We start from the raw sequence: 25019 nt of genomic DNA on the forward strand, positions 1-25019 counted from the left end.
AGGCGGGCAATAAAACGCGTTTGGGGTTTATACGAAATATATATAATTTTATTATCCCCATCGCTCGGCAGTCATTGAAAGCAATCGAATGAAGCCGACGCACGCAAAGTACGATTATGAAAATGTAATTGAACATGTGTTTGAATCCTTTTGTTGTACGAAAGGCATTAATGGGGGGATCGGTATACTTTTCGTATTAATTTTAATGTGCTTTATTGTTGATTTATTTTTGTTTAGTAGTTATTGGTTCGAGCGGCTTCCAACAAAACCAGAGCCACACAACCACACACACTTTCAACTAATTTCATGCTATGTTTCATGCTTATTGTTTGGTCTCTATTTTCTTCTCGTTTTTCTCCCACTCACTCACATTCGCGTCCCTCGCTCCTTCCATGCTGCAATCCCCACCCACCACCACCCCATCGTCCTGCTGCGACATCTGCAATCGAAACTCTGTCTCGATTCCGAATCCTCGGCTAAACTCTGATGTCGGGGGATTTGCAGTGGCTATTGGTACTGCATCGGAAAGCCTCAACGAGTGGGCCGACGAGGAGGCGGGCCTGGAGGCGATCCAGAAAATTCTTGACTCATTAGACGATATCATTGCTTTGCAAGATGCGAACTGCGATCCGGATGTGCTGGCCGGCATGCTGCGCGACGTCAAGCTGCACGAGTTGCTGCAGGTAATGGTTGCTCTACCAGGGTGTCCCTTCCGGTGACAGGTGCCCTGTGTATGTGTGTGTGTGTACGTAGTAGTTTAGTAGTTTGGCTCGTATTCGTTGATGCTTCATTCGGTGGGGTATCGCTTCGGTGCTATTGCCGTTGGATCGTATTTTAAATGAAGTTTTGAAGTCCCAAAAAGAAAACGAAGTACAATCCGCGGCAAGACATCCCTGGGCGATGCCACATATACCCTTGAGTTATCGATGTTCGTTATGTTGATTTTATTCTAACTTTTATCTCTTTCTCTTTCTTTTTTCCGTTCTCTCTCGGTTTCTTTCCCCATACTCCCGATTTTACTTTACATCACATTTTTGGCTTTGGCTCATGGCATCAAACCGATACACACTCAAAAATTGCGCTCCATCACGTACAAAAAAAAAACAAACGATCTCATCCACCACGCACGAAACGACCCAATATCCTTGGATGTGGTGACCACGCGTGACACGGTCACATCCAATTTCATTTCGCGTTTGCCGGCGTTCTTGCTGCACTTCTGATGCTGTTCTGCGCAGTTGTTTGATAGAATCAGTAGTTCGGTTATCAATCCTTCGCGGGCCCCACCGGGAGATGCCATCAGCCGCTGCCGGGATGCGATCGATGCCATCTCATCCACCGCGGGACACAAGTATGTGCGCGAGAAGACGGAGCTGATCAACCTGCTAGGATCACCACACATTCAGGTAGGTGGGACCGGAAAACCCCGTCTGCTCCCGTTCTGCGAAAATGCCGGGTTTTTCCCATGCGTCATTCCGTTCCGATGTCCTAATTGCATACGCTGGCTCTATGTAGCTCTCTCGCTGCGGACGTTTCTGTTGCGTGCAATGTGCTTTAGTTGCATTTTATACCATCGTCCCCCTAGTTGCATAGAACCCGTCGATGTGATGGGGGGGGTTTTCTTCTGTCGTAAAGGGTCGTGCTTGCAATTTTCCCGTCAGGCGTCACCAGCGTCGGTAGCGAGATCCGGGTTTGGTTTGTGGGCTTGATATGCTTTCGTGAGCGTGTTTGTGTGTCCTGTCGATTCGCCCGTGAACTTTGCGCAGGCGCATTTTCATCCTGTGCAGCGCCAACCAGTGACCGGTACTGGAATGTTCACCGGGAGCTTTTAGACACTGAAAGCTCTCGCCGGTCGAAGCTTTTTTGTGTTGGAAGTAGGTTGCTTGGGGTTTGTGGAGAAAATAATATCTAGCTCGAATGTGGCAACCTTCGATACCGGCGTCGTCAAGCCAGTTCTCCAGAATCGCTAGACGAATTTCCATCGATTGTTCTTTTCCATTCCCCAGGCTCCCCTTTATCCTTACCCGCTTGTCAATCCGATATAAACGTTCCTTTTTCATAGCTTCTTGCCCATCGGTTCGCTGTATGTTTTTTTTTGTTGCTGCACAGTTTGACTTAGATTTTATTATTTTCTTATTTCGTTTGATCCCTGCCATGTCGTGCCTCCGTGCTGGGCCGTCGTCTCTTGGCTGTGGGGTGAATCGGTGGGAGTTTGGCTGCGGATGATGTTTAATTAAATTTTTCTAATTATTTCATCCAGTTCAGGCCGGAAGTGGGAATAATCCCTGTGTGCGTGTTTTGTGTGTGCGTTTTTCGTTTTCTTTTTGTTGTAGCTGGTTGTACAAATTCGCGGTTCGTACGACTTTGTTGACATTGTGTGTGTGTGTGTTCGAAAATATTAAAAATAAAAACCTGAAACGGGAAGTGCTGCCCAGAACCAGAATTTGGCAAAACAAATTCGTAACAAACCAAACCTTTTTCTAATCCCTAAAAGTTATTGCGGTGGGATTCAGATAAATCAGGGATTGTTTCAATGCTGGGTGGAGAGAGACAGAGAGAGAGATGAATATTTACCACGGGTAAAAAAGCGCAAAATATGCGCAACACAAACACTTCTACACAACACAGCGAAAACAAAGACAAAAAAAAACTTTGTTTAATGTTAAATTGAACAGTTTTTAAAGCCGTTTTCACATACATTTACACCAGTTTCGATTGCCATCGCATTAAATTTAAATATGCGTTGTTTTTCTCTTTGGCTTAAAGAAGGTTTTCCAACTTTTTAATGAGAATGTGTCAAGAAACTTGATTAAAAGTGACGAGCACGTAGCACACGGAGGACGCTCTTATGCGACACCGACGTTCGGTTCGGTCGGCGCAGGAATGAATGCGGGAATACTGCCAAATTAAAAACAAAAATGTGTCTACGTTTCACGAAACCAATAAAACTTAGGCGAGAAGGAATCGTAAAATCTTAGGCAGTGCATTTAATTTGCTTCGTTCATTTGCAATGCAGTAGGAGAAATAAGCAGAGGTGTACTTGAGACGATAAAACGATTTAGCATAAAAACACACTAGATTTAAAGTGGAGTTATGCTGGAGAGAGTTAGGAACTCTAGAAAAATATTTAAAGATCAGCCACGTGCTCGGCTCCTTTCCGGTGGATGGATGTTTGAGAGCCGCCATCTCCACTAAACGGGCGAATTGGTAGGCAGATTTGAATTCAAAATCACTAGCTTTGGCACCGGAAAGACATGTTCGATACATCCGGTGCGGCATCCTATATGTGCTTGTGTGTATCGGCAAACGAAACGATTCCGGTGGCAGGCCGGTATACGGGCACGGTTTGATGCTTAGCCGATAAGTACCGATGCCAGTGCCAGATGGCACTGAAGAACGGCGACGACAAAAAATATGGGAGTCGATTTTCCGCTTTTACCCGGTTCTCTCGGTCCCACGCTGCCCAGGATATGGTCGGGACAAGCGTTTTTCAAAGTCGATTTTTCATGCCCTTGTCACGGTGGCACAGTGTCACCTTTCGTCGGGAGAAAGGTCAGCGTGAATGCGTGACACCAGGTTGATTTGGTGCTGGAGTGTCGGAGTCTGTGTGTGTAGGGCTTAGCATCGTTCACAAGGAAGCACAGGTGTGCAACAGCTGAGCCGAGTGCTAGTTTGATTCGTAGAAATACCAAAACCTCCCTAAACATTGACACACCCGGGCCTGCTCGGGTTGCGGGTGCTATTTGTTTTTCCCCGTTTTTCACTGCACTGCACCGAATTTAGCGAGCCGGATTGAAGATTTAGTCTCCCGACACAGGACCGTTGGTAGACGACAGGGTAAAGTTAAAACGATTGTTTCCAGGTCAAACTTTTTTGTGTGTGTGTGTGTACGCTGTTGAAGCTGTGTATCGCCTTTAGGGGCTAGCTAAATAGCTATTTAGTGCTGCTGCATGCTGTTCGGTTAAAGGGGTGCAAAAAGTGGGATACCATTGGAAATGTATCCAGACAGCTCGGAATGGGATTCGTATAATGCTTTGACATGGGAATGGAGCAGAAAAAATGGCAGCTTCCCTTTTTTTCGGAATCCTTTATAGCGAACGGATCAGCTTCAAACGGAACGTCTCTCGGTGTGTGAGTGTGTTTTTTTTGCTCTGTCTCCCGCCGTACAGCATCATCTCGGTGAAATCCGACCAGGATTATAGAGCTACACAGCGAATCTTACGGTCTGAATTTTTCCCTTTTTAGTGAGTGTGGGTAAATTTTCATCTCTCGTTCCACGATTATAACAAACGGACGACGTTTCGTACCGTCCAGCGCAGGAGGTAGATACTTTACTTGGGAAGACCAAACAAGCAAAAAAAAAAAGAACTGGAACTCCAGGCTCTGGTGCAGACTGAGGATTCCTGCCAGATTAATATATCATTCATTATGATTAAATATTTGACTATTGCTCGCAGTCATTTTAATATATTTCACTAAACCTTTAGAGAAGCTAATGCTGGCGGGCTGCCGTGATTTGCTCCCGGCAGCAGCAGTGGCGTGCAGAATCGGGGAAAAGAGATAAAATGAAACAGTTAGGACTGGAAGTGAAGGATAAAAGCGCTGTTTGGCTCCCTTTCCATTCCGGCTAGCTTTAAAGCGCACAGTAAGATGTTTTTTTTTGTGTGTGCGAGCCTTACTTAAGTTTCGTCAATTTCGCGATTCGCGTAGCTGCTGTTGGCTAATGCGCTGGGGCTGGTTCAGGCAGCTCAGCAAAACCCTTCATTTTGGATGTTGGCTGTACCCGGTGCACAGTAAGCCAATTCTTGCGCTGCTTCCTATCCTGGAACCGCGGATCGGGCACCGTGTACCTACCGCGCTGAACTGCATGAATGTGCAGAACGGCAGATGACTTAGAGAGATTGTGTGTATGTGGCGTTGCTGAGTGAGCTCGGGTGAGAATGAAAAACATCCCCATAAACAGCACACTGACGGTTGTTTGTGGAATTCATCTTTGGAGCGCTCTGCTATTAAAAAATGAGTCTGCATCTTTCCACGTCCACGGGTGCTTGGTGCCGGGAGTCGTCGTCGCTAGCGATCCGTGAACGGGGTTGGCTTTCATGTGCGGCAGCTGGTACGCTCCTGCTGGCGGCACAACATACACCAAACCAATCTAGATCCTGCAGGCAACTAAACATATAGCTCGGCGTACCGCATACCGCACGCTGGCTAGCTGCGGCACGCTCCAGTGCACACCGGTACACCCGGGCAGGATTATAAGAATCTGTCGAGTTGACTTGTGCATGTGATGTTGCCACTGCACTTCTTCGACATGCACGATTGCATTTGCCCGGTGTTATGCCGGCCCACTCTTCGGCGGTTCGGCGGTGCAGCGAAACACGGGAAGTGTGTTTTCTTCTACTGTTGTCATACATATTTCGTGTGCCATACGAACATTGGTTGGTGTTATTATGAATGCGAGCGTCCGCTTCCTGCAATTCATTCGCCATCAAGTGCACCACACACACACACATACGATGCTAAACGTGCAAGGCAGGCGTTTGTAGGTGAAGGTTTTGCAGCATTTACGCTTTCGTTTGCCCTCGTTAGATTCACCCGTCCGACGACGACGACGACGTTGGGAGAAAAACACTGCACTTTGCTTACGTGGCCAAGTGTGTGATTGATTATGGAGTACGAGAAGTGAGTGGATTTGCTTGCTGGCCTCTTGCAGGTTTGCGGGCGTTGCGATTGCGGGAGTTGCCGGGGACATACCGGGCTCCAGTGCAGCTTTCTTATGTGACCCGCTTTGGGAAGAACATATTTGCATAGTGACGCTAAAAGGAGTGGATGTGACCGAGATTAAGGAAAGGCAGCAATGTTGGCGAAACAAAAAGCGGACGAAAAAGGGCATGCACAAAATGAAGTTCGGAGAGAAAAATAGCTTGAATGTGTTTTTGATGATTTTTGGAGCACAGGTATGAGGAAGACTGTGCGGGATGATAAATAGGAAAATGATTCTTTTGCTTATTTGGGTTTTTTTTTTTGTGTGAGTTCGTTACGGACAGTTGAAATAAAAGAAAGGAACGGAAAGAATCCCACAGAGTTAATTAATTGTTTTTGATAGCATGCACAGATGTTTGTGGTTTCATTTGGCTCATTGGATTGGTGAGTTCAAATGTTAGTGAATTCTTTAAATCATGAGGGCTTAAACTAGCCCAAAATCATGTTGAATTCTCTGTAGAACGTAATGAAGTATTGCATACTTTCAGGCGGTAAAATCAATCAATGTCCTCAACGGATCGATCTAAACTATCCTAACTGTACCTTAGTCTTCAGGATGATGTTCTGTAACATGTTCAGTAAAACACGAACGTCTATTCTGTCGCTATTGTCTTTCGATCCGATAACAAAACTTGATTAGCGAACCCTGTGAAACTCGTAATTAGATTGGAGCTTACTGGAATTCAATTCTGCATGGAGTTACTCGGTAGTAGGGCTGCGGTTTAAGTAAACAATAGAAAACTTCATTTGCTGAGGAATAGAGGATTAGTATATTTTATTGTTATCCTTTACACCGGCGGTTGCTATTTCTGCAAACTCGTCTACCCAGTGCAATTGGTAATCAATAAGGTAGCAGCACAGCACTGTTGACTTTTCATCAGCGTTCGTTAAAATTGAAGTGGCTTCCCTGCGAAAACTATCAAGATTGTTTTGCGAAGATACTGGGAATAGATTTGAACCGATTCGCTTGCAACTCGGTGCGGTTTGAAGTATGGTAGTTTTTGAGTTATACTTCATTTGCTTCGAGCGTGTGTGTTTCTGTGTGTCTTGTTTAGTCACCGCAGAAACCTCAAGCTATTGCAGCTCTACCTCCGACACGGTTAGCGGTCGAAGCATTTGAAGAGACTTTTGGGAAAGAAAAAAAACGGTGGTCCATTTTTACTGGAACACCCATCCGTCTATGCAAGCCGTATATTAATTGCTTGCACCAGGCGGGAGAATTAGTTTAACTCCCGACACAAATGGAGATTGATTCTTGTGTGTGGTCTGGCTGTATTGCCCCGTACTATGGTCCTGCCATTGTTTACCGTAATATCATGGTTTTCTTGGTCTCGGTTCATTTCCTTACGCGGCCAGTGCGTTCTTTGGCGGTAACTTTTCACTTGATCATGGGTGGTTTGAGCGGGGTTGTTGTCGGAAAGTTCGAACCTATTTTCCGCTTGCCGAGTGCTCCGCTGCCATAGTGGGGTGAATTGGAATTGATTTGAGTTGAAGTTTCACTCCAACCTTTGGTCGGTGGATACGCTGGGATGACTTGCCAGATCGCAGACATTGACTCGCTAGCGTGTGGTCGTGATCAATAGCAGTGAGCAAGGGTCTTAAATCACCACCGAAGACAGCACTGGTTAGGTTTCGGAAGCGACTACTTCTTCAGCTTATTGTTCTCAGTCTCGTCAGAAGTAACGCTCAGCCGTGATACAGGAGTGTGACAGCATTATATTCTGTCCATCCTTTTCAGGGTTCCGATTTTTAAACTTCCAGACTGTGCTCATGTTGAAAGTTGTTGTACCATTTTAGAAAAGTTGTTCCAGCGCCACGCTGACTGGTTTTGGAGTGGTCATGGTTTTCGCGCTGGAAAACACATTTTTTCCGCAACCCATTCAAACCGTCGCACAAACGGGAAGCTGGTTCCAGACCAGGGAAATAGCAATGTAGGGCACGTTCGTGTCGGAAGAAGGCTCTGCTAATGGAAGCGCTCTGGCTGGAAGCAGCTCCGGAGAGTCGGTGTACTACGGAGCACGGCGGAAAAGTTAGGTGACAGCAAAGATGGTTCGCGCTGGCAGGAGAAAGGCAGCCATGCTTTTGAAAACTTTTGTCCGAACCGGTGTTATTGTTGTCGCTTTTATTATCATTAATGTTATTACCGTTTGGTAGCATCGATGAAGCAGTGGCCTGAGCGCGACGAACAGCACAGAGTAGCAGCAACAATTCGGCAAACTTTTGCAACGTTTTTCGCGTGGCGCGGATGCTCCCATTATTGAGTGACAGTTTGCGTCGTTTACCAAACACAGAGTCACGATTTGGTCTGTTTTTTTGCGTGGTTTTTTGCCTTCCTCAGATGTTTTATCCGTTGTTCACCTTTTGTAAGCGTTTAGTGAAGTTGTAGAAGTTGGAAAGATATCTCCTGAGAGTGGTGGTTCCTATAAGTTGGTACGTTTTGTGTAATATTCTCGAGCTCTAGGATCGGCAACGGGAATCCGAGGCGCCTGATGTACCTGGGTACCAATCCCGTGCATCATGGTCGCTGGTCGCTTGCGGACCACCTAGTTCTTTAGCGTTTATTAGTCCCTTCGGGTGGTTTCCACCGAACTTTGCGCTAGGGTGAATGTCTTGGCCGGAAGTACTCGCCTTGGTTGCAGCGCGGCGAAGCAAAACAACTTTTTCACCCGATGCAGCGTGGTAATGGGGAAAGTATTTTTACGCACCACAGAGCCCGTGACATGGTATCGAATGAAATGCGGTTGCTGACCGTACGGAACCACCCGGCACTGCAGCCCACGGAAAAGGGATATGGAAGTGATGCAGAAGCAGTATCGCAGGACGCAAGGGAAAAGCTTTTCAAGTGTCGCTTACTTGAGTGAAGTACAGCACTTTCGGTGAGCTCTGTCGACTTAAGCAAGGCGGGCTCTGCTACCGGGAAACTGTTCAGTTCGACGCTTGCATTAAAACGGTGTGCTTGATTTTTTTTTGGGGATGGGGTTTGAAAATAGTGCTTTTGAGAAAGTTAGCACGGGAGAACGATAAAGGAAGAGCATGTAAAATTTTTGCATAAATATTGATTTAACGCTGTTTTGTTGTTGTTCATAATTATGAGTTTTAAACTGGGAGTTAAAGAACGAATGCTAATGTGATACATTTAATTATAGTTTCGTGGCACGATTGCAATTAAAGGACCGTACCTAATGTGCTGTTTACGAGTAAATTGTTCCCGGTAACGTGGACTTTCTCGCTAATCACTCGCATCAGATAATCGAAATTGGCATGGATATCCACGGGCATCAATGGTTGGTCCCTCAAAAGCCCGCCTGGAAGTTTTATTATTTAATTATTGCATACTTTCCGGCGTTTATAGCCGATGATCAATACATTTTTAGAGCATGATTTAATGAGAATAATTGTCATTATTTTATATTTGAGCTTTGTAACGTAACGCCAACAAACAAGCTCAGATGATTGATGTGACAATTTAGAGATTAAAGTGGCCATTTGCTGGTGCGTAATTATTTGTTCGACCGAAATGGATGGCGAAGCAGTCGCCACTTACAGCTGCCCCGTCCAAAAGCGAACCTTCCATCGGGTACGGCCTCATTATGTAGTTCAAATTGATGTGGTTAGGAAAAAATAAATATTCATTTGCTTTTTAACTCTTCGTCACCGGCCGGCGCTTCCGTTCCGTTGTCCGGTTTTGAAGCCGTCCGAATATTTGTAAACCCCGAAAAGCAGATAACAAACGCCCCTTTTGTATTGATTTCTTTTATGATATCGCCCCCAAAACGGTGGTGCGCCTTTTGGCATGTTGTTTTGAATTCACCAAGTCGCACAACTTTCTGAGCTGGGCTTAATTTCTGGTGTCCCGTTGGTGGGACAGTGGGCCGGTGAAGCGGTGAAGATTTTAATTGGCATCTGGCAAGAAAAGGATTCGAAAAAGGAACGGCTTACTTTAGCCCTCCGCCCCCTCGTGATAAGTGGTGGTGGTGGTCTTGTCGCGCAACCAGCCGTCTTTCATATCAACCCGTAGGAAGAAAAATAAAGCTAAATGGAATGGTACAGAAATTAAAGTATTAAGCGACACCCTGATTGTAATGGGAAATGGGCAGTGTTCGGGATCGGGAGCACACAGAAACTCGCTGGCGTTCAGGAGTATGATGTTATCGAATTAAATTTAACGATTTCCAAACTGCCACAAAAACCATTTCCACCGGGCGAAGGCAGTGTTACGTGAGGATGGTTGGAATGAATGCTGTGGAACAAAGGCGGTGGGAGTTGGTCAACTACACAGGAAGTGATCGTGTGAGTGGGTGTGTGTGTGTGTGTTTTTTTTCGAGGCTGAATTTCTAATTTAATTCACAACGTACCAACTCTGGTGGACGAGTTTTGAACGACGCAAGGGAGAAAAAACGACCATGGTGGGCGAGGCAAACCGAAACCGGGCGGACGGAAATTGAAATGACGGTTCGTAGGGTCAGTGGCTATTGCTACAGGCAGCAGTGGCCGGTGTAAGGGTGTGTGTGTGCGAGCCCCGATTTATCTAATAGAAATAGTTTAGAAAGTCATATTTTCACACTCGAGTTTTCCGGTTGCAATCGGATTTAATTTTGGAAACCCTGTGAAACATCCACACGAGGCGAATGAATGTTTAATTTACCCATCGGATTAAAACTGAGCGCGGAGGGTTTTTCGGATAGGTTGGAATAAGCGTTATTGTATTCTTTTCTAGCTTTCTAGTAAATCTCACCATCTATCTGGACGATCGTTATGCACAGGGTTATGAGCAGAGTATACACCGCAAGCGCCTCGTACTATTCGGAGCTGTTTCCGTGGTGAGAGTTGAGAATCGTTCAGCTTTAAAGGTGATTGGGATCATTAAAAAAGGGGAGGAAAAGCCCATCCTTAATGCCGGTGGTGGTTGCAAATGCAAAACGAACGCACACCCATACAAAAAATCATATTTTGAGCAATCAATCGTGCCCGGCCGTAGCCTGTTTCGGTGTAATAATCGTTTATCGATGCGAGTAATGAAAACTCAGTGCCCGCGTAATAAAATGCTTATTGAAGGATGCGCAAAAAAGCACGAGGCCACCACACAAAGGGGTGGAGTTGAAGTGTGTTTTATTACTTCGTGCGGTTTCGACCCGGGACGCGAACGACACAAAGGCTTGTGGAGAGGAGAACGTGCTGCAGTTTGCAAAAAAACAACCCCGCTTGCCCGACTGAAGTGATAAAATGATTTCCTGCTCGCAAAAAGGGCGATGGTGATTGTTTTGCATTTACACAGGACGATTACATTCGTTGGTGGTGTATGTGTGTGGGGACCATGTTGGGCACAGTTTTTGGTGTAGTGCTCTTTGAGGATAGTGTTTGGGCGCCGCGACACCACGAATTGCTGGGTTTGTGCGTCTTGAAGTGGTCCGAACCATCCTGGACACTCGTTTTGAATGATTGAATCGTATGTTATATGGCTTGCGGATCGTTACGAATGTAATGGCTTTCCGTTGCCGTGCCGGATGAGAAGATGCTTTGCATTAAATTACGACTTGAAAGTTTTGCAATTTTGTATATTGCTGCATAAATAAAATGGCCTTCTTGCCTCCCGGTTCTGTTGGAAATAAGGGAAAGCCCGTTGATGCCCGTCGTGTACGTATGTGAACGGTCGGTATACATCTTGCCAGTTTTTGATTGACTTGAGTGTGGAAGGGGAAAAGTTTTCAAAAAATGAAATGTGGAAGATACATCGTCGATTGAATAGAATTTGGGAAGTACGAATGTGTGTGCCATTGAGCTCAGTGATTTTCAATCAATTTTTTTCTTGTGTGTGTGTGTGTGTGTGCTTCGCATGCTTTCACTCTTGAAGCTTCTATTCATGGGGCTGAAAAATGTGTTCGAACCCAGTACATCAATATGGATAGTTGTAGCGCTCGTTACTGTGGTCGTAAAACATTTCAAACCCAAACTCCAATTCGATGTATTGCTAATGTTTGGAACAAAGTTGTACCATTCGTCGACTCGTTAAGGTACTACCTACCTACCAGAGTGTGTAATGGATGGCTGGTTCCAGTGTGTGGTTTGCTTTCAACGCACTGCATCAGTGTGGGGTGAACACTGACCATTGAAGGGGATATTTTTCGCAATTAAATGTAACAACATAATTTTAACTACAAATGACCCAGTGTTGATGTAAGCAATTTTTCATTCATTGGTTGAAACGATCTCGATGCGGTACGGACGACCACCGGAGTACATCGATCGATGGGAAAATATAGTCCAGGCCTCGGGGCGATCGGTTTCGTATTCATGTCTTGTGCACATCAAAAATTTGTGCTTCCCTGTTTTGTACTTCTCTTTCCCGAAGCGGAGGCAGCCTTAGAGTGTCATTGTACGAGCGCATGTAATTTGTATCGACGTAGTGTAGTGTAGCCCGGTAAACACACTTCTTTTTCACTTCTTTGGTGGAAAGTTTCACACCGCCACCACCCCTTCTCCATTAGATGGGATTGTGTTTCCTTGTTTTCCTTTGCCTTTTCTGTGCAATTCTAGTGAAAAACTGTTTTTGGTGTGTGTGTTGTTGTTGCTGCCGGCGCCATTCTATCGTGCAAAACGCTCTACCAGCTTACTGCTGGCTCGTTAGAGTCGTGGCAAAACTTTCGCAAGGCTTTAACAGTTTGTCCATTTCGACCTTTTCGTGCACTGGTGCAGAAGATGGTGGTTCGGTTCACGTGGCGTGTGCCGGTGACAAAGCTCGCTCCGAAAAAACGCGTTTCGGGAAAAAGTTGAAAGTTGCGCGAAACGGGAATCATAATAAGGCCAGCCGGGTTGCTGGGAGAAGAGATAGAGAAAAAAGTTTTGAAAAATTTACATCATAAATCTATTGCTTGTTCTTGTTCAGGGCGGGGAGGCGCACTTCGTTTTGTTCAAGTCGTTGCCGTGTGCCTCGGGTTTTTTTGTGGCTTTGGTTGCGCGGACGAATCGAATCGCGCTCGATTTGGCGGTTATTTTTCTTTGGACGAGGGGTGTTTTTTTTTTGGAAAGCGTGGCGTGGAATTATGGCTCAGGAGATAATGGATTGGAAGCGATAGGAAATCGTGATCCGTAGTTGATGCGAATGGTTGAATGGGGGTCGGAGTTGGGGAACTTGATGGTTGGCAGAAGTCGGTGGGAAAATGTTGAAGAGTAGCTTCCAAAGTTAGATATTCGGAAGGGTCGTTAATGTTACAGGGAAATTGAAAACAGCGCGCACGGAAGGCATGGCCAGGCATCCGTTGCGATTCAAACGAGCTATCCATCTGCTGATTTATCATCTCCAAATTGAAGTCAGCCTGCGAAATGCGTGACATTTGATTTCCTTTCCCCGGTGTAAGCAGAACCTGTTAACGGATAAACATGGCACAACGCGCCAGGATAAATGTGTTTGCGGTAAAACAGGATTGATTTCTTTGAAGTGTTGCGCGAGCATGGAAAGACAATTTATCTACCGCCATCTCTAGTTCTCAGCGCCATCAGAGTAAGCTTCTGCTCAAGTACGCGTGGCGAAATCGTTCACGGGGTTTGCCGCTCGGAGTACCTAAAATTGATACACGAACATACTTCTTCTGCAGTTCGTGAGTACTGTGTGCCTTGTACACAGCCGCATTGTGCACGGTTGTCGTCCGAAGGATTTAAATCAGCTTTGTACGTTCCATTCAAATGGCATTGGTTTCATCCCGATGCATACACACCCTCACAGGCAGACCGAATGAACCTCCTGCTTGTTGCTACTGTTTTATTTACATTGTACTCATATATTTCCTTGCCCTTACCCGCGTAAGGGATAACGAATGCGAGCAGAGTTTAATAAATGTTTCTTTCTTTCCCTTTCTTTTCATGGCCGCTGTTCGTCGCTTCCGTGTGCCGTACAACAATAGGTAAGTGTCATAAGAATGGCGGCGACTTTCTCATCGCTTTCGGTGGTTATCGATTCGACCCTTTTTTTTTGTTGGTTTGGGGAGTTGGCCTGAGATGAGGTTTCAAGCCGTACTGAAGTTCAAAAATGGGTATACAAACGATCCGGCGTAATGGTCGGTAAAGTACAGCAGAATCGTTTGCTGCCCTGTGACACTGCGGGGAGAAGGGGACCGTGTAAGGCACAGACAAGCACTCTCGGCATCGTCGAATGGTAATGCAATTTTTCATACACTGATAGATGGTATCCATTTGTCACGCGGTTGCGCTTTCGCGCGCTCGGAACGGAAATAGGCGAGCGTCATCAAGGAAAACATGATGATGATGAAATCGGCAAAGTGCTGTAGGACGCAACGAACACTAACGCTTGTAACAGTAGAGTCAGCTCCTCGTGGTGGGGATGGTGTTGTGCATGTTTTGTTTTGTTGTTCGTTGAGTCGAAAACATTTTTAATGTAAGACGTCGAAGGCACGTGAAGTGAAATAGTAAACGGTAATAACTTCAAAGATGGTCCATGTCGCTGGTCGACCCATGTTCAACGATTGGATGGGAGGTTCGCGAACGACGCCCTGTGTGGTCAAAGTAATTGGCTCACCATTAGCGATAATTTTAGAATGCAAAAAATGCGAAATCAGAACCGTCTGGTTTTTCTTGGTCGCTGTCGGAGTCGGGGGCTGGTCCAAGATGACAGTTCTGAATGAGGGAGAAGCGAAAAAATGTGTAAAATTTTTCTAGCCACGCTCTGAATGCCCTTCCGAGAGAGCGGTCTTAATGGCCATAATTATGACGATGACGGTGATCGAGGGTTTTGATCGGTTGAAAAATGTGTCGGTACAATTCTTCGCCCAGCAAAGGAAGACGGTGTATGTGAGGGCGCCTGAATGTAGACTATCCTTTTCGTCCCCTTCGGTACAATCGAGTGGCATAATTAATATTGCGGTTGTACCAGAAGTTTTCCTCCTCAGCATACGAAAGTGAGCTGTGGTTGGTTGTGGAGTATGGTCGGTCCTTTTCCTACCTTTAATAATGCCAGACGAGAGTATGTGTGTGTGTGGTCTGGTAAAAAAATGGGATTCAAGAAACGAAAGGATTCATTTCTCCACTGGTCTATTGTACTCGAACTCGCTGCAGGCGATGGATAGCGACCTATTGGTCGTGGCAGATTTCCCATTGAAATGAGAATGAAAAGCATTCTGCTAGAAGACGTCCTTAGGAGCATGTTCTCTTTGCCCGCGTTTTCCCTTTTTGTTTTTGTTCGTTGTTTTAACCAAGCGAAGAATTAAATCGACCTGTCCTGGCTCATCAAGCTACCCGGAGATACCTGTCGCCATTCAGCCAGCCAGAGCAACGAACGGACTGTAACCGCTGCTCGCCAAAATCACCAGAGAAAGAAATACTATCGTTTGGAGTGGAGCAGGAGCGTGATGTGAAAGGGTCAGGTCTCGCCATCGTTACACGACATGGAGGCTAATATTTCAGCCCCCGTCGGCAATGGCAACAGATGGAATAGATAATGCCGGCGCTGGGCGGGCTGGGTGCATCGTGCCATGCCTTTTGCTGCAATCACCAGTGTATGGCCGCCCGGGTCCGGGCGAGTTTTGATGGGAGTGAATATTAATATTTTTCGCTTTCCCGCTGTGAGTATGTGTTTTGTTTGAATTTCATTGAAATGCTGGCACCCTTGGCGGTGGGGCAGCGCGAGCGCGTGCGACGATGGTTTTGGGACGAGTGGCAGCGGTGGCCTGGGTTGCATTATTTCCGCCCATCGGTAACCATGGTGTAGATAAACTGACGGTGCAGTTGTATTCAATTTTCGTGTTCATATTGTGCTTTGAAATAGTTTTACCCGATAGCTATGGTATGTGCGTGCAGTCTATTCCGGTCGGTTGAAGAATTGACGCGGTGTACGCTGTACGATGTACTCATTTTATTTTCATGGCATCGGCGTTACATGTAAATCGGTGTGTATTGTTTTAGAATACAATGCAGCACTGCTACTTTTGTAGGGGAAGTGAAAGGTTGAATATCTGAATATCTAACGCAAGGTTCTGTAGTTGACACATGTTGAGTGTTTGAGTAGCGGATGTATTAAAGGAATGGACGCACCACAGATGGCAATGCAGTATGTTACTATGAATGCTCAAGGGATAAAATTAATCTTGAATAACACATCCACAAGGCATTCTTCAAAAATAGTGCCAGCCTTCCAGAAGTGACCAGCTGTTGCAGTACTGAAAGCGGCAATAGCAGGTCATTGATAAGACATGAGATGATATTAACTTCTTCTATAAAATTCAAGTAAATAGGATCATCGAAGAATCCTAGGATACATCAGTATCGAATCAAAAACCTTAAGAATCAGTCTATTCGGTAAGATTCATGATTGTAAAAACGATCTTCATTGTTTTCCCAGTACTTGCCATCAATATCGCTCATTGTAGTTTTGTTGCAGATAAGCTCGGTAGTAACGGATTGTGTGAGCATGTACTAGAAAAAATGCCATCGCTCCGACATAAGCCTATCGGCTTTGGCGATACTTTATCCAAGAATAATGTTTATCACTGCCCGCCACAGCCGGGCATAGACGTATTTCCTAAGTCTCCCGTGACTCATTCAACAATCTCCATCATCCGTAGAGAGAAAAATTGCACCCAAAGTGAGGTCCATTCTTTCACTCGTTGCCAAATAAAGTGCACAGCCAGTTGGATTTATTGTTGCTTTCCCTTTTGTCCACCGTGTGCCACGCCACCACCACCGCCGCCTCAGCAACTATTAACGACTGCTGTGAGCCGACCGGTTTCACCGTGCCCTATCGGAAGGTTTGCTTCCGAGCGGTTGATATGCGACAAAGCAGTGCCAGCCTGGTGGTGTGTGCCGGCAACGTTGATTATTTGCAACTCCCGAGGCGCGCTGTAATACATACTAAGTACGTGGCGTATCGAGACGCCGTTCTATGGAGGCTTACTCGGCAGCGATTCGATTAAAAGTGTTTCTGCCACCAGAGGGTCCAGCGCACGGGGGAGTTCGCATGCTGGTTTGCGGCAGGATTCATATTACGGCTATATGAATCCAAAATGAGTGCTTCGCGGGTTCAGTCACCCAGTAGAATGTCCGGCGCGCTCCAGGCACGGTGAAATTAATAGTTTCGAATGGCTTATAGCTGTTGGAGCGAGGGCCGGCGCAGCAATACGCTGGACCATTCCGCGTGGGTGTGCATCCGGGGAAACTGGTCGGGCGTACCGAAGTGGAAGTTTGCTGATGGTAAACTCCGCCAGGATGCCAGCGAATCCGTCCGCGCTAGCAGCGAATCATTTTTGGACCAGTAGTCGCGCGCGCGAACCAGGATTCTCGACGGGCAAACAAGCAATAGCACCGGTCCGAGCCTTTTCCATCGGAGAGCCATAATGTAATAATTCCCGCGAGAATTGCATGCGCTTTGGTACGACCGTGCCCGGAGGAAGGGATTAGAACAGCGGAGGGGTAAAAATATGGAAATAGTTTCGCTTCCGTTCAGCTTTTTCTTATTTTTAGGGGTTTGCTAGGTTTCACCGCAAAGGATTCGTTTTTTTCCTCCCGTTGCATAAATCTAGGCGTACGTCGGAGCTGATCGGTAAAGCTGTTGTTGCTTGAGAGATTGCTTACAGAAGGATGAGGACTCAGAACGCAGAACGGGCATTTGCTGAAGCGAGTTCGTTAACGTTTCCGCTCGGAAAACGCTGCTGCTCCGTATTTGGGATGGATGCTTTGTTTTTTTTTTCTCCGTTTCCTTATTTTACGATAGCAATTAATAGTGCCCGAGCTTCAAAGAGTTTGCAGGATTTCTAAGTGGAAGAAAAGTGCAGTTGAAGCGGTCGCCCTTACAGTGCATGTGGCCTGATGGATGTGGGTCCCTGTCGAGCGTGGCGAGAACGTGCAGAACGGGGAGAATTCATAAAAAAATGATCAACTCAAAGTTATTATTACAGTAAAACAAAAAGCAAAGAAAAAAAAAACACCGAACAACACATAATAACGGAAAAACAAAAGCAGCGCAGCAACGTGATTTGCAGCCAAGCCTGCACTTTTGTTGAGGCTGATGGGGATGCAATTTTCTGCACGGGCGTTTTCATGGGATGCCGAAGCTTCAATTGAAAAATGAAGCACTTACATAAAATCTGCCCGCCGCCATTCGGCAAAGTCTTTTAATATGGTTCCGAGCATAATGGGCTCACCGCTCGGAATTGGTGGTGTGTTGCCTTTATATCGTTTCCGGCGCGTACTGGCGCCACATCGGTAAAGCCCTAAGATCACTTTTTTACTTGACGCTCTCCCGATAGTGTCGTTTCCGGTGTGGGATTTCGTTCCTTAGCGTAGCGCGGATGTGATTTATGGGAAATAAGGCCGCCAGGATAAGGCGAAGAGAGTTTGGCCGGTGCAAAAGTGGTGTAATAAGCGCACGGGGACGGTTCCTGTTGGGTTACAGCAAACGAAAAGGAAAAATGAACCGGGTAGCTACCGGAAATCGAATATAGAAATATAGTTTGTTCGCTGTTCGGGCACGCTTATTGTGGAACTCATTTGCTCGTGGGTGGTTGTACAGCAGTCCGTTTTGTTGTTGTGCCCTATTGTAAGTTAGAAGCATATTGTGGGTAAAGAGCAGTTTAATTAGTGTATGATTTATCGCAGCAAGCTTGCAGGAAGCTGGCACGCGATTTGAATGATGGGAATTGCTTGCATTGGGCTCCACTTGAACTGAAGTTTGTTTTTAATGGGTAGGTCGTTTAATAATAGAATGGAAAGATAATATATTATATAATTTCAGTGGATTGTGCTCCTGAAACGGTGCACACCAAGGGTATAAATATGTGAAAACTATTCAGCACAAGTGTTGTTCGATGCAATGAAATAGCATACTTTTAGGCGCTTATCACAAGCTATCGTTCATCGATATTGCTCTGAGCATTTGCAAAATATTACTAGCAGTCTGTCTATTGATAATTGATATTGATTAACTGCAACATGATCACACGTACCTGTGTCAATCATCTGCAAAAATTTCTTAGAAGCAATTACCCGTTGAAGCATTTTTCCAATGTCACATACTTCAAACACATTTCCTTGGTAGCGTTTTAATGGATACGCATTTATTACTCGGATCGGTAAGCCTTCTTGTGACATCTCAATCAACTGCTACACCGGAGCTTCAATACTGGTCGACAATTAAGCCGAAAGGAATACTTGTACAGCAGGGCACGGGCTTGCGTTCCGCAACGTCCGCTTGCGACGGCATTGCTAACGTTGTGAGATTCTGAAATTCTTTCCCCTCCACAATGCTCATTTACTACTACTAGCGTGCTGTTGCAGGTAAAGATGTCCGTTTACGATTGGTCGGTGGTACAGGCCGTTCGCCCCGAGCCGATACAGGCCGCATATGCCATCGCGTGCGGAATAAAGTGCTGCTCGTAGGTACCGCTGAACAGATGCGCCCAGGGACCGCTGGCAAAAACGGCCACATCGTCGCCACCGTGCGTTTCCAGCCCGAGCGGTACGGTGCTCGGAAAGGCGAACGATTTGTCCCGCATGTCGACCCGGTTCAGATCTAGCCGGGCTTCGCGTTGCACGTTCCGATCGTAGCCCGGTCCGTTGGCGTAGCTGATGGTAGCGTACGGCAGATCGTCGTCCGCCCGCTGGCCATTATTAACTCCGAGTATGTCATTTTTGCGACTCTGTATGTGTGTGTGAGTTTGTTTGTGAGAAAGGATGAGAAACGAAGGACACGAGAGCGTGATTAGAGCATCATTTCCAAACTGGACGAGTACAGCACGCGGTGTCAGGAAAAATGAACGAGCATAGCATTCGCAGGCCCTCATGAACTCCCTCTACCCATGGGCTGCTTGCACCACTTACCGAGTAGCCGCTCATTGTCATCGTGTGCGAGTGATCCGCAGTAACGACAATCAGGGTATTATCCTGGCTCGTGCGGCTGCGTGCCATCTCGATAGCTTTGGCGAACTCGACCGTCTCGTCGAAGGCTCTTATCGGCTGTGTGTAATGATGCCCATGATCAATCCGACCGCCTAGTGTGGCAACGAGTTTTGTTGTTCACGGACAATCCGGCAGAGATGGCGCGAACAAAGTGCATGGAAAAGATAGAATAAGAAGTATAGTTAAGCGGGTAGGGTGAAGAACCGGGGCTGGGGCTGGCTTCATTCAGCGTCCAGCGTATAATGGAGAGCAACGGTTCGAAAAAGGGTCCAGTTGTTGCAGTGTCACGTACCTTCCACAAATAGAAAGTAGCCATCGTCGTTGCGCTCGAGAATGTCCATCGCCTTCGATACCATCTCGGTCAGCGTGGGGATCTGCTGCTCGTCCGCGTCGAGATGATAGGGAAGATGCTTGCTGGCGAACAGCCCGAGCAGATAGTCCAGCTCGCCCCGTTCCGTGTCAGTCTGGATATAAGAGACGAAAAGATGCTTCGAATTATGCGCTATTCTTGGTTTTGTTTTAGTCATGAATTTTAAATTGCTTCATACTAGCAAGCTAGCTTAGTTGTTTTTCGGACTGGGCCCGAAAAGGATTTTATAGATGAAGCAACATGCTGCCAGAGTCCAGAGCGCAGTGAACGTTAAAAATCTCATTCCCGCAAAACGATTACCACAAATCGTAATTGGTTGAAGTTGACACGGCTTTATGCTGTGTATCGCTACAGGACAGACACAAACCTGTCAAACCAACCCAACGTAACTCATCAACCGTAGGGATAGGTGGGATATTCGCTTCGTTTGCGGGCGGGCTTTTTTCGTTGCTGATGTTGCTGCTGCTGCTGTTCTTCTTTGCCTTTGCCCCTAATTACCTCGAGTAATTGGATACGGTTCTGCACGTATGCAGATCGGTGATGGGAATGATGATGTTGCCAGTGTTTAATTAAATCCTCCCCATCGGTACGCTTGCCCCGGATGCCTTCGATGTCGGTTTCGTGGGTTGGCAGGAACTGCCGACGGCCTCCTCCCATGATAACCTGCCAGAGAGTTACAAAAGGGAACCCATATGTAATGCACCCATTTCATCGAACGCTTATCGCAGCCGAGAAGGGTGTGGGAATCGCTTTCTTTCTAAAGTGGAATGTTGATGCAAGTGTGTTCGTGACTAATGAATGGGTTGTGTGCGAAATTATGCTTCAAAGAGATCGAAGACGAGGTTTTGCGAGTCGGAGGTGCTGCCAGGAACTCTGGCACCGAATGTAAACAAATGGAGACTCGTTCAGAAACGCTTATTGATCTAAGAAAAGCCGCTGTGTAAAGGATGATGATTGGAAAAAAAAGATAGTGTCTAATGTTAATTAACATTGATTCCCGACGTTTGGGTTAACTCTGTTGCTTTAGGATAATGGTGATAAATTTGCGTGTAAAATTTACATTCTCACTAATGAAATTACATGCTATGGATTCCTGCACGCATCGCACAAACTTAGGAATTTAATTTTACTCCCAGAATAATATGGATTGTGTGTCCGCAGCAAGTGGTGTCAGCAATACTGCGTCTCTTTGAATAGCCGAGCATCACCAGTGTGGAGTGGCAATTGATTTCATTTAATTAAAGTTGACGTGCGCTTTGATGTGTGCGATCTCAATTATGTTTGCGGTTGGCTGTATGACACATAAGCGCAAAAGAATTGGAAGAAAAACACTCAAAATCCCAGTCAACCTCCCAAGGCATTCTACTGTCAACAATAGAAGCTCGGATGTTCAACTCTTGATTCCAACTCTTGCCTTTAACTTGCGCTCTAACCAAACAGCATTAGCAAAGTCACAAAAATGATCATCTGCGCTCTAGAATCACTAATTACGTTCACAGTTTATTGCTAGCCACGGCGGGAAGCTAGCCGGGAGCTGCCAGCCGGGAGGGTTGCGGGCGAGAAGATTGAAGTTGTTTGCGGATTAGGGGAAAATCGTAGATTTTCGTCCGCTCGTCGAACGGAACAGTGCATCTCGCCTCGGTTAGATAAAATGCAACCCCAGCGGAGGTTCGCGGCTAGCGTATGAAAGCACATTTGCGTTAGGGATTTGAACAGAATTCGATTATTGTTCGGGTGTGCGGTGCAGCGGTGAAGACCACTATTCCTCCTCCCTTCGCTTATCACATATTGGAAAGTTTGAGGTTAAGTCTGAATTGTAGGTGATAGTCGAAGCTTAAGGGGATACACATACAGCCCGAGCGCTGTTGATAAAGTGAAGCCCTGCCGCTTACACTCGGTGACAGTGCGCGGCAGATCCCTGTCGAGATGTGGAACCGAGGGCCGTAGCTGAGATTCTTTTCTGACCAGTTCGTTTCTAATTCGATTCAAGTTGGTTGAATGTGTGTAGTTGGCGCGCAGTAGAGTAGAATTTGCGGTCGAATGTCGACTGGATGGCTAGATCTTGTACAATCAGGGAGCAAAATGAATACCAGGAACATCCCTATGTTCCTGGTGTGCCGGTGGAGTGGGTTGCAAAAGTGAAACGTAATGCCTCGGGATGCACTGCCATGGGTAATATCTTGCAAAAGCTGTACTTGGGAGGGCGATATGTGTTGGACCAAGAGGGCTTGAGAGCGTGTTGGATGACTTTTGATAGTGCTTCCAGAACTAGGAACACTCCCATGACTCAAATAAGTTGACCAACGTGAGTGTGTGTGTGTGCGTGGCTGTGTGTGAATTTTGGTTTACTCACTCGCATATGTTTGCCCACCGGGTCATGGATAAGCTGGGTGGCTATATCTTGGCATACGGCCGGATCAAAGCCGTCCTTCTCGATAGCACCATTATGCTCCCAGTTTCGGTTGGCCGTATGGGCGTACATACCGGCCGGCGAAGCATTCGTTACCTCGGTGGTCGTCACGAATCCTGCAAGAGCAAAAGAACAAGCAATAGAAAACGATGACGAACGAAGCAATTCGGTCAATCGAAGTTAGGGCATCATTAATGGGGCATTTTTCTACTCCTCTCGCACGTTGGCTGAATGGTGTTGTTTTGGGTTTCCAGTTTGTTCTATTAGCCCGACAGATGATGGTGTTTACACGCCGAGTCAGGGACCTTCGAAGGGACCCCGGCCCGGTCGGATGGTGTTACGAGCACAGTCTTCTGACGTATGTCTGAAACCCCTTTCTCGAGCCGGGTTAACCGGGTAAGGTTAAACGGGTATTGGCAGAAGATGAAAGTGTGTCAATAAATTTGCATAAAATATTTACGAAATCGCAAGGGATGTAATACTGAACATGGCACCGACACCGGGCCCCACTGCCCTAGCCTCACCAAAACTCAACAGCTTGACCGGAGGATGAAGTTGGGCCGGGTTTGCCTATCCCAATCGATTTTGCAAGGCATCTTTGTCGCACTGTTGTTCTCATTTGTGCTGTCGCTGCATTTCTGTCTGTTACAGGCAGAAATGCACGTTCAGCCGCTCCGTACCGCGCAACGGGTACGTGTGGGTGCAGATGGGCCCGCCCAGCAAACAAACCTCGCCGCCATGGGGCGCCCGTTTGAGGTTAGGTTTGTGTTCTAGCTTTTGCGAAAACGTCCAAGCTATGAAAGATGAATGTCACAAACAAGAGCGTTCGTGGAATCCTTGCAAGGGAGTAGAGGGTGGAGGGAGCTGTTGGTAGTGGGATGGAAGGCATCCACCAACAAAGCTGTAAAGAAAAATGCTTCGTACCATCCAACCCCGGGTATGTTGACACAATGTGACGAATGATTGACGAATGACAGTGTGGTGGGGAAGGGAGAAAGGCAGATAGCGGCAAGGAAGCGGGGCATGGTTGGTTTCAATTGTTTTCGTTAGGCATACCCGTACACACGTACCCAACCCTAGTTCCGTCGCGTGGTTCGCTCGAGCGCTAGACAACGTGCGCTATCCGCTGCACACCGGTCGGTGTATGGTGGAAAAGATAAGCGGTTGAGTAACGGAAGCAAGCAAAACGGTCGGGTGGGTACAGTAGGGTGTGTGTATGTGTGTGGACAGCCGCGGTATTCGAAGACTTGTGAGTTTCGATGGTGATCGGCCAGTTGATGGATGGGAAGGAGGTTGTACGGTAGAACGGGGAATTGTACGAACCGGTAGCCAGCCCAGCATCCTGGGCCCATTTCGCAATGGACTGTACATGGTTGGCGGTATCGTTCTGTGCCTGACAGTCCCCGAGGGCAGCCGCCGCCGATAGCCCGATTGTACCGTAGTTAGCCTTCACCCCGGCCAGGTAGGCGGTGGCAGTGCAGGCCGAATCTGCAACCTGCACGTTGGCACAGTACGTCTGGGGGGAAGAAACGGACGGACAGAGGACAGACACGTTACACGACGAACTGGCAGCGCGACACAGCGAACCAAACCCGGGAATGAATATTTGATTCAATCAATCCGTCACTGAGCTAGGTTTTAAGCACAGGTTAGGCTCTCGGTGCCGTACGCATATCCATTGCCTACCTTGGAGAGTCCCACGTACGGGAACCGCTCGAACGACAGCTCGGTACTTTCGTCGCCGAGGTAGACGCGCGTAGCTGCGAGCGTTGGTATCGAGAGTCCATCACCGAGGAACATGATTACATTCTTGGCCACCTTCCGGTTGAGCTTGTTCTTGTGCAGCTGGCGGTCGAGGATGTCTTGCGCGAGATTGTTCCAGTACTGGGCATGATGTTCGGTCGGAGTTGGTGGTTCGAAGCGTAGTTTCGGCATCGTTGGAGACGAGCGCTTGGTGCGTTGGTCTGCCGCTGGCAGCATCTCCTCGAACAGGAACCGCTGTGGATGCATCGGATCGTACTCTGCGGGAAACCAGCGAGAACGAACGACCAAATTGTAGTGCAAGAGTTACGGAAGAAAAAAAAAACCGATCACCAACAAACATTGTTAACCACAAGCCAACTCATTTTTTCTCTCTCCATTTCGAACGACTGTCCACGACTGAATGGTTATTGGTGATGGCTGTTTGGTGGGTATGCGGCACTGGCGTGGCTGTGAATTGCAAACAAATTCCACATTGAATACTGACCTTCCTCAGCCGGATGGTGGTGCACTGGTAAGGATGAAACTAGGCCACCGAACAGAGCCAGACAGACGCACAGCAGCTGGTACATCATCTTGAACGATAATTACCACACAGACGGAGTTTGCTCACGAACCGCCGGATTGACTCACTGACCTATCGTCTTGCCCACGACAGAACGGTCAGCTAGGCTGAGCCGCGTATGCTATGCTCGATGCACGGCTGGAATGGACGGCGGAAGCGCAAACACACCTGCACACTGCAACGATGGACGAAACGAGAAGCGTCTTATATAGCGTCTTGCGGTAGTGATAATGGCGTTCGGGCAAGTCGTT

General features: G+C 46.9%; 2 protein-coding genes across 29 annotated transcripts in view; one reads left to right on the forward strand and one right to left on the reverse strand.

Annotated features, from left to right (window-relative positions):
• LOC118505168 (peripheral plasma membrane protein CASK) overlaps positions 1–25019 on the forward strand; it is a 207945-nt gene that overhangs the window by 49550 nt on the left and 133376 nt on the right. For all 28 annotated transcript variants that reach the window (XM_036040574.1, XM_036040587.1, XM_036040592.1 and 25 more), the window contains 2 exons: positions 505–683; positions 1239–1406. In XM_036040574.1, coding sequence (XP_035896467.1) covers positions 505–683; positions 1239–1406 — 347 coding nt within the window. The remainder of the gene's footprint in view (positions 1–504; positions 684–1238; positions 1407–25019) is intronic.
• On the reverse strand, positions 18791–24960 carry LOC118505202 (alkaline phosphatase). Its single transcript, XM_036040683.1, has 8 exons — positions 24691–24960; positions 24129–24463; positions 23766–23958; positions 22386–22558; positions 20531–20695; positions 19955–20126; positions 19585–19754; positions 18791–19403 (listed from the first exon to the last, which is right to left on the reverse strand). Exons 1-8 carry the CDS (start codon positions 24776–24778, stop codon positions 19056–19058), a joined length of 1644 nt encoding a protein of 547 aa, XP_035896576.1. The 5' UTR covers positions 24779–24960; the 3' UTR covers positions 18791–19055.

This window comes from Anopheles stephensi, chromosome 2, assembly GCF_013141755.1.
Source record: "Anopheles stephensi strain Indian chromosome 2, UCI_ANSTEP_V1.0, whole genome shotgun sequence".
Classification (NCBI taxonomy): domain Eukaryota; kingdom Metazoa; phylum Arthropoda; class Insecta; order Diptera; family Culicidae; genus Anopheles; species Anopheles stephensi.

What these genes read in the sequence shown, in the direction of transcription:
- LOC118505202 (XM_036040683.1), bottom strand. Translation starts at nt 24,778, where the DNA reads ATGATGTACCAGCTGCTGTGCGTCTGTCTGGCTCTGTTCGGTGGCCTA. An exon ending in GGATGCTGGGCTGGCTACCG is followed by an intron (nt 22,559 to 23,765) that starts GTTCGTACAATT and finishes TTGCTCTTGCAG; the next exon opens with GATTCGTGACGACCACCGAG. An exon ending in CGGTGGGCAAACATATGCGA is followed by an intron (nt 20,696 to 22,385) that starts GTGAGTAAACCA and finishes ACTCTCTGGCAG; the next exon opens with GTTATCATGGGAGGAGGCCG.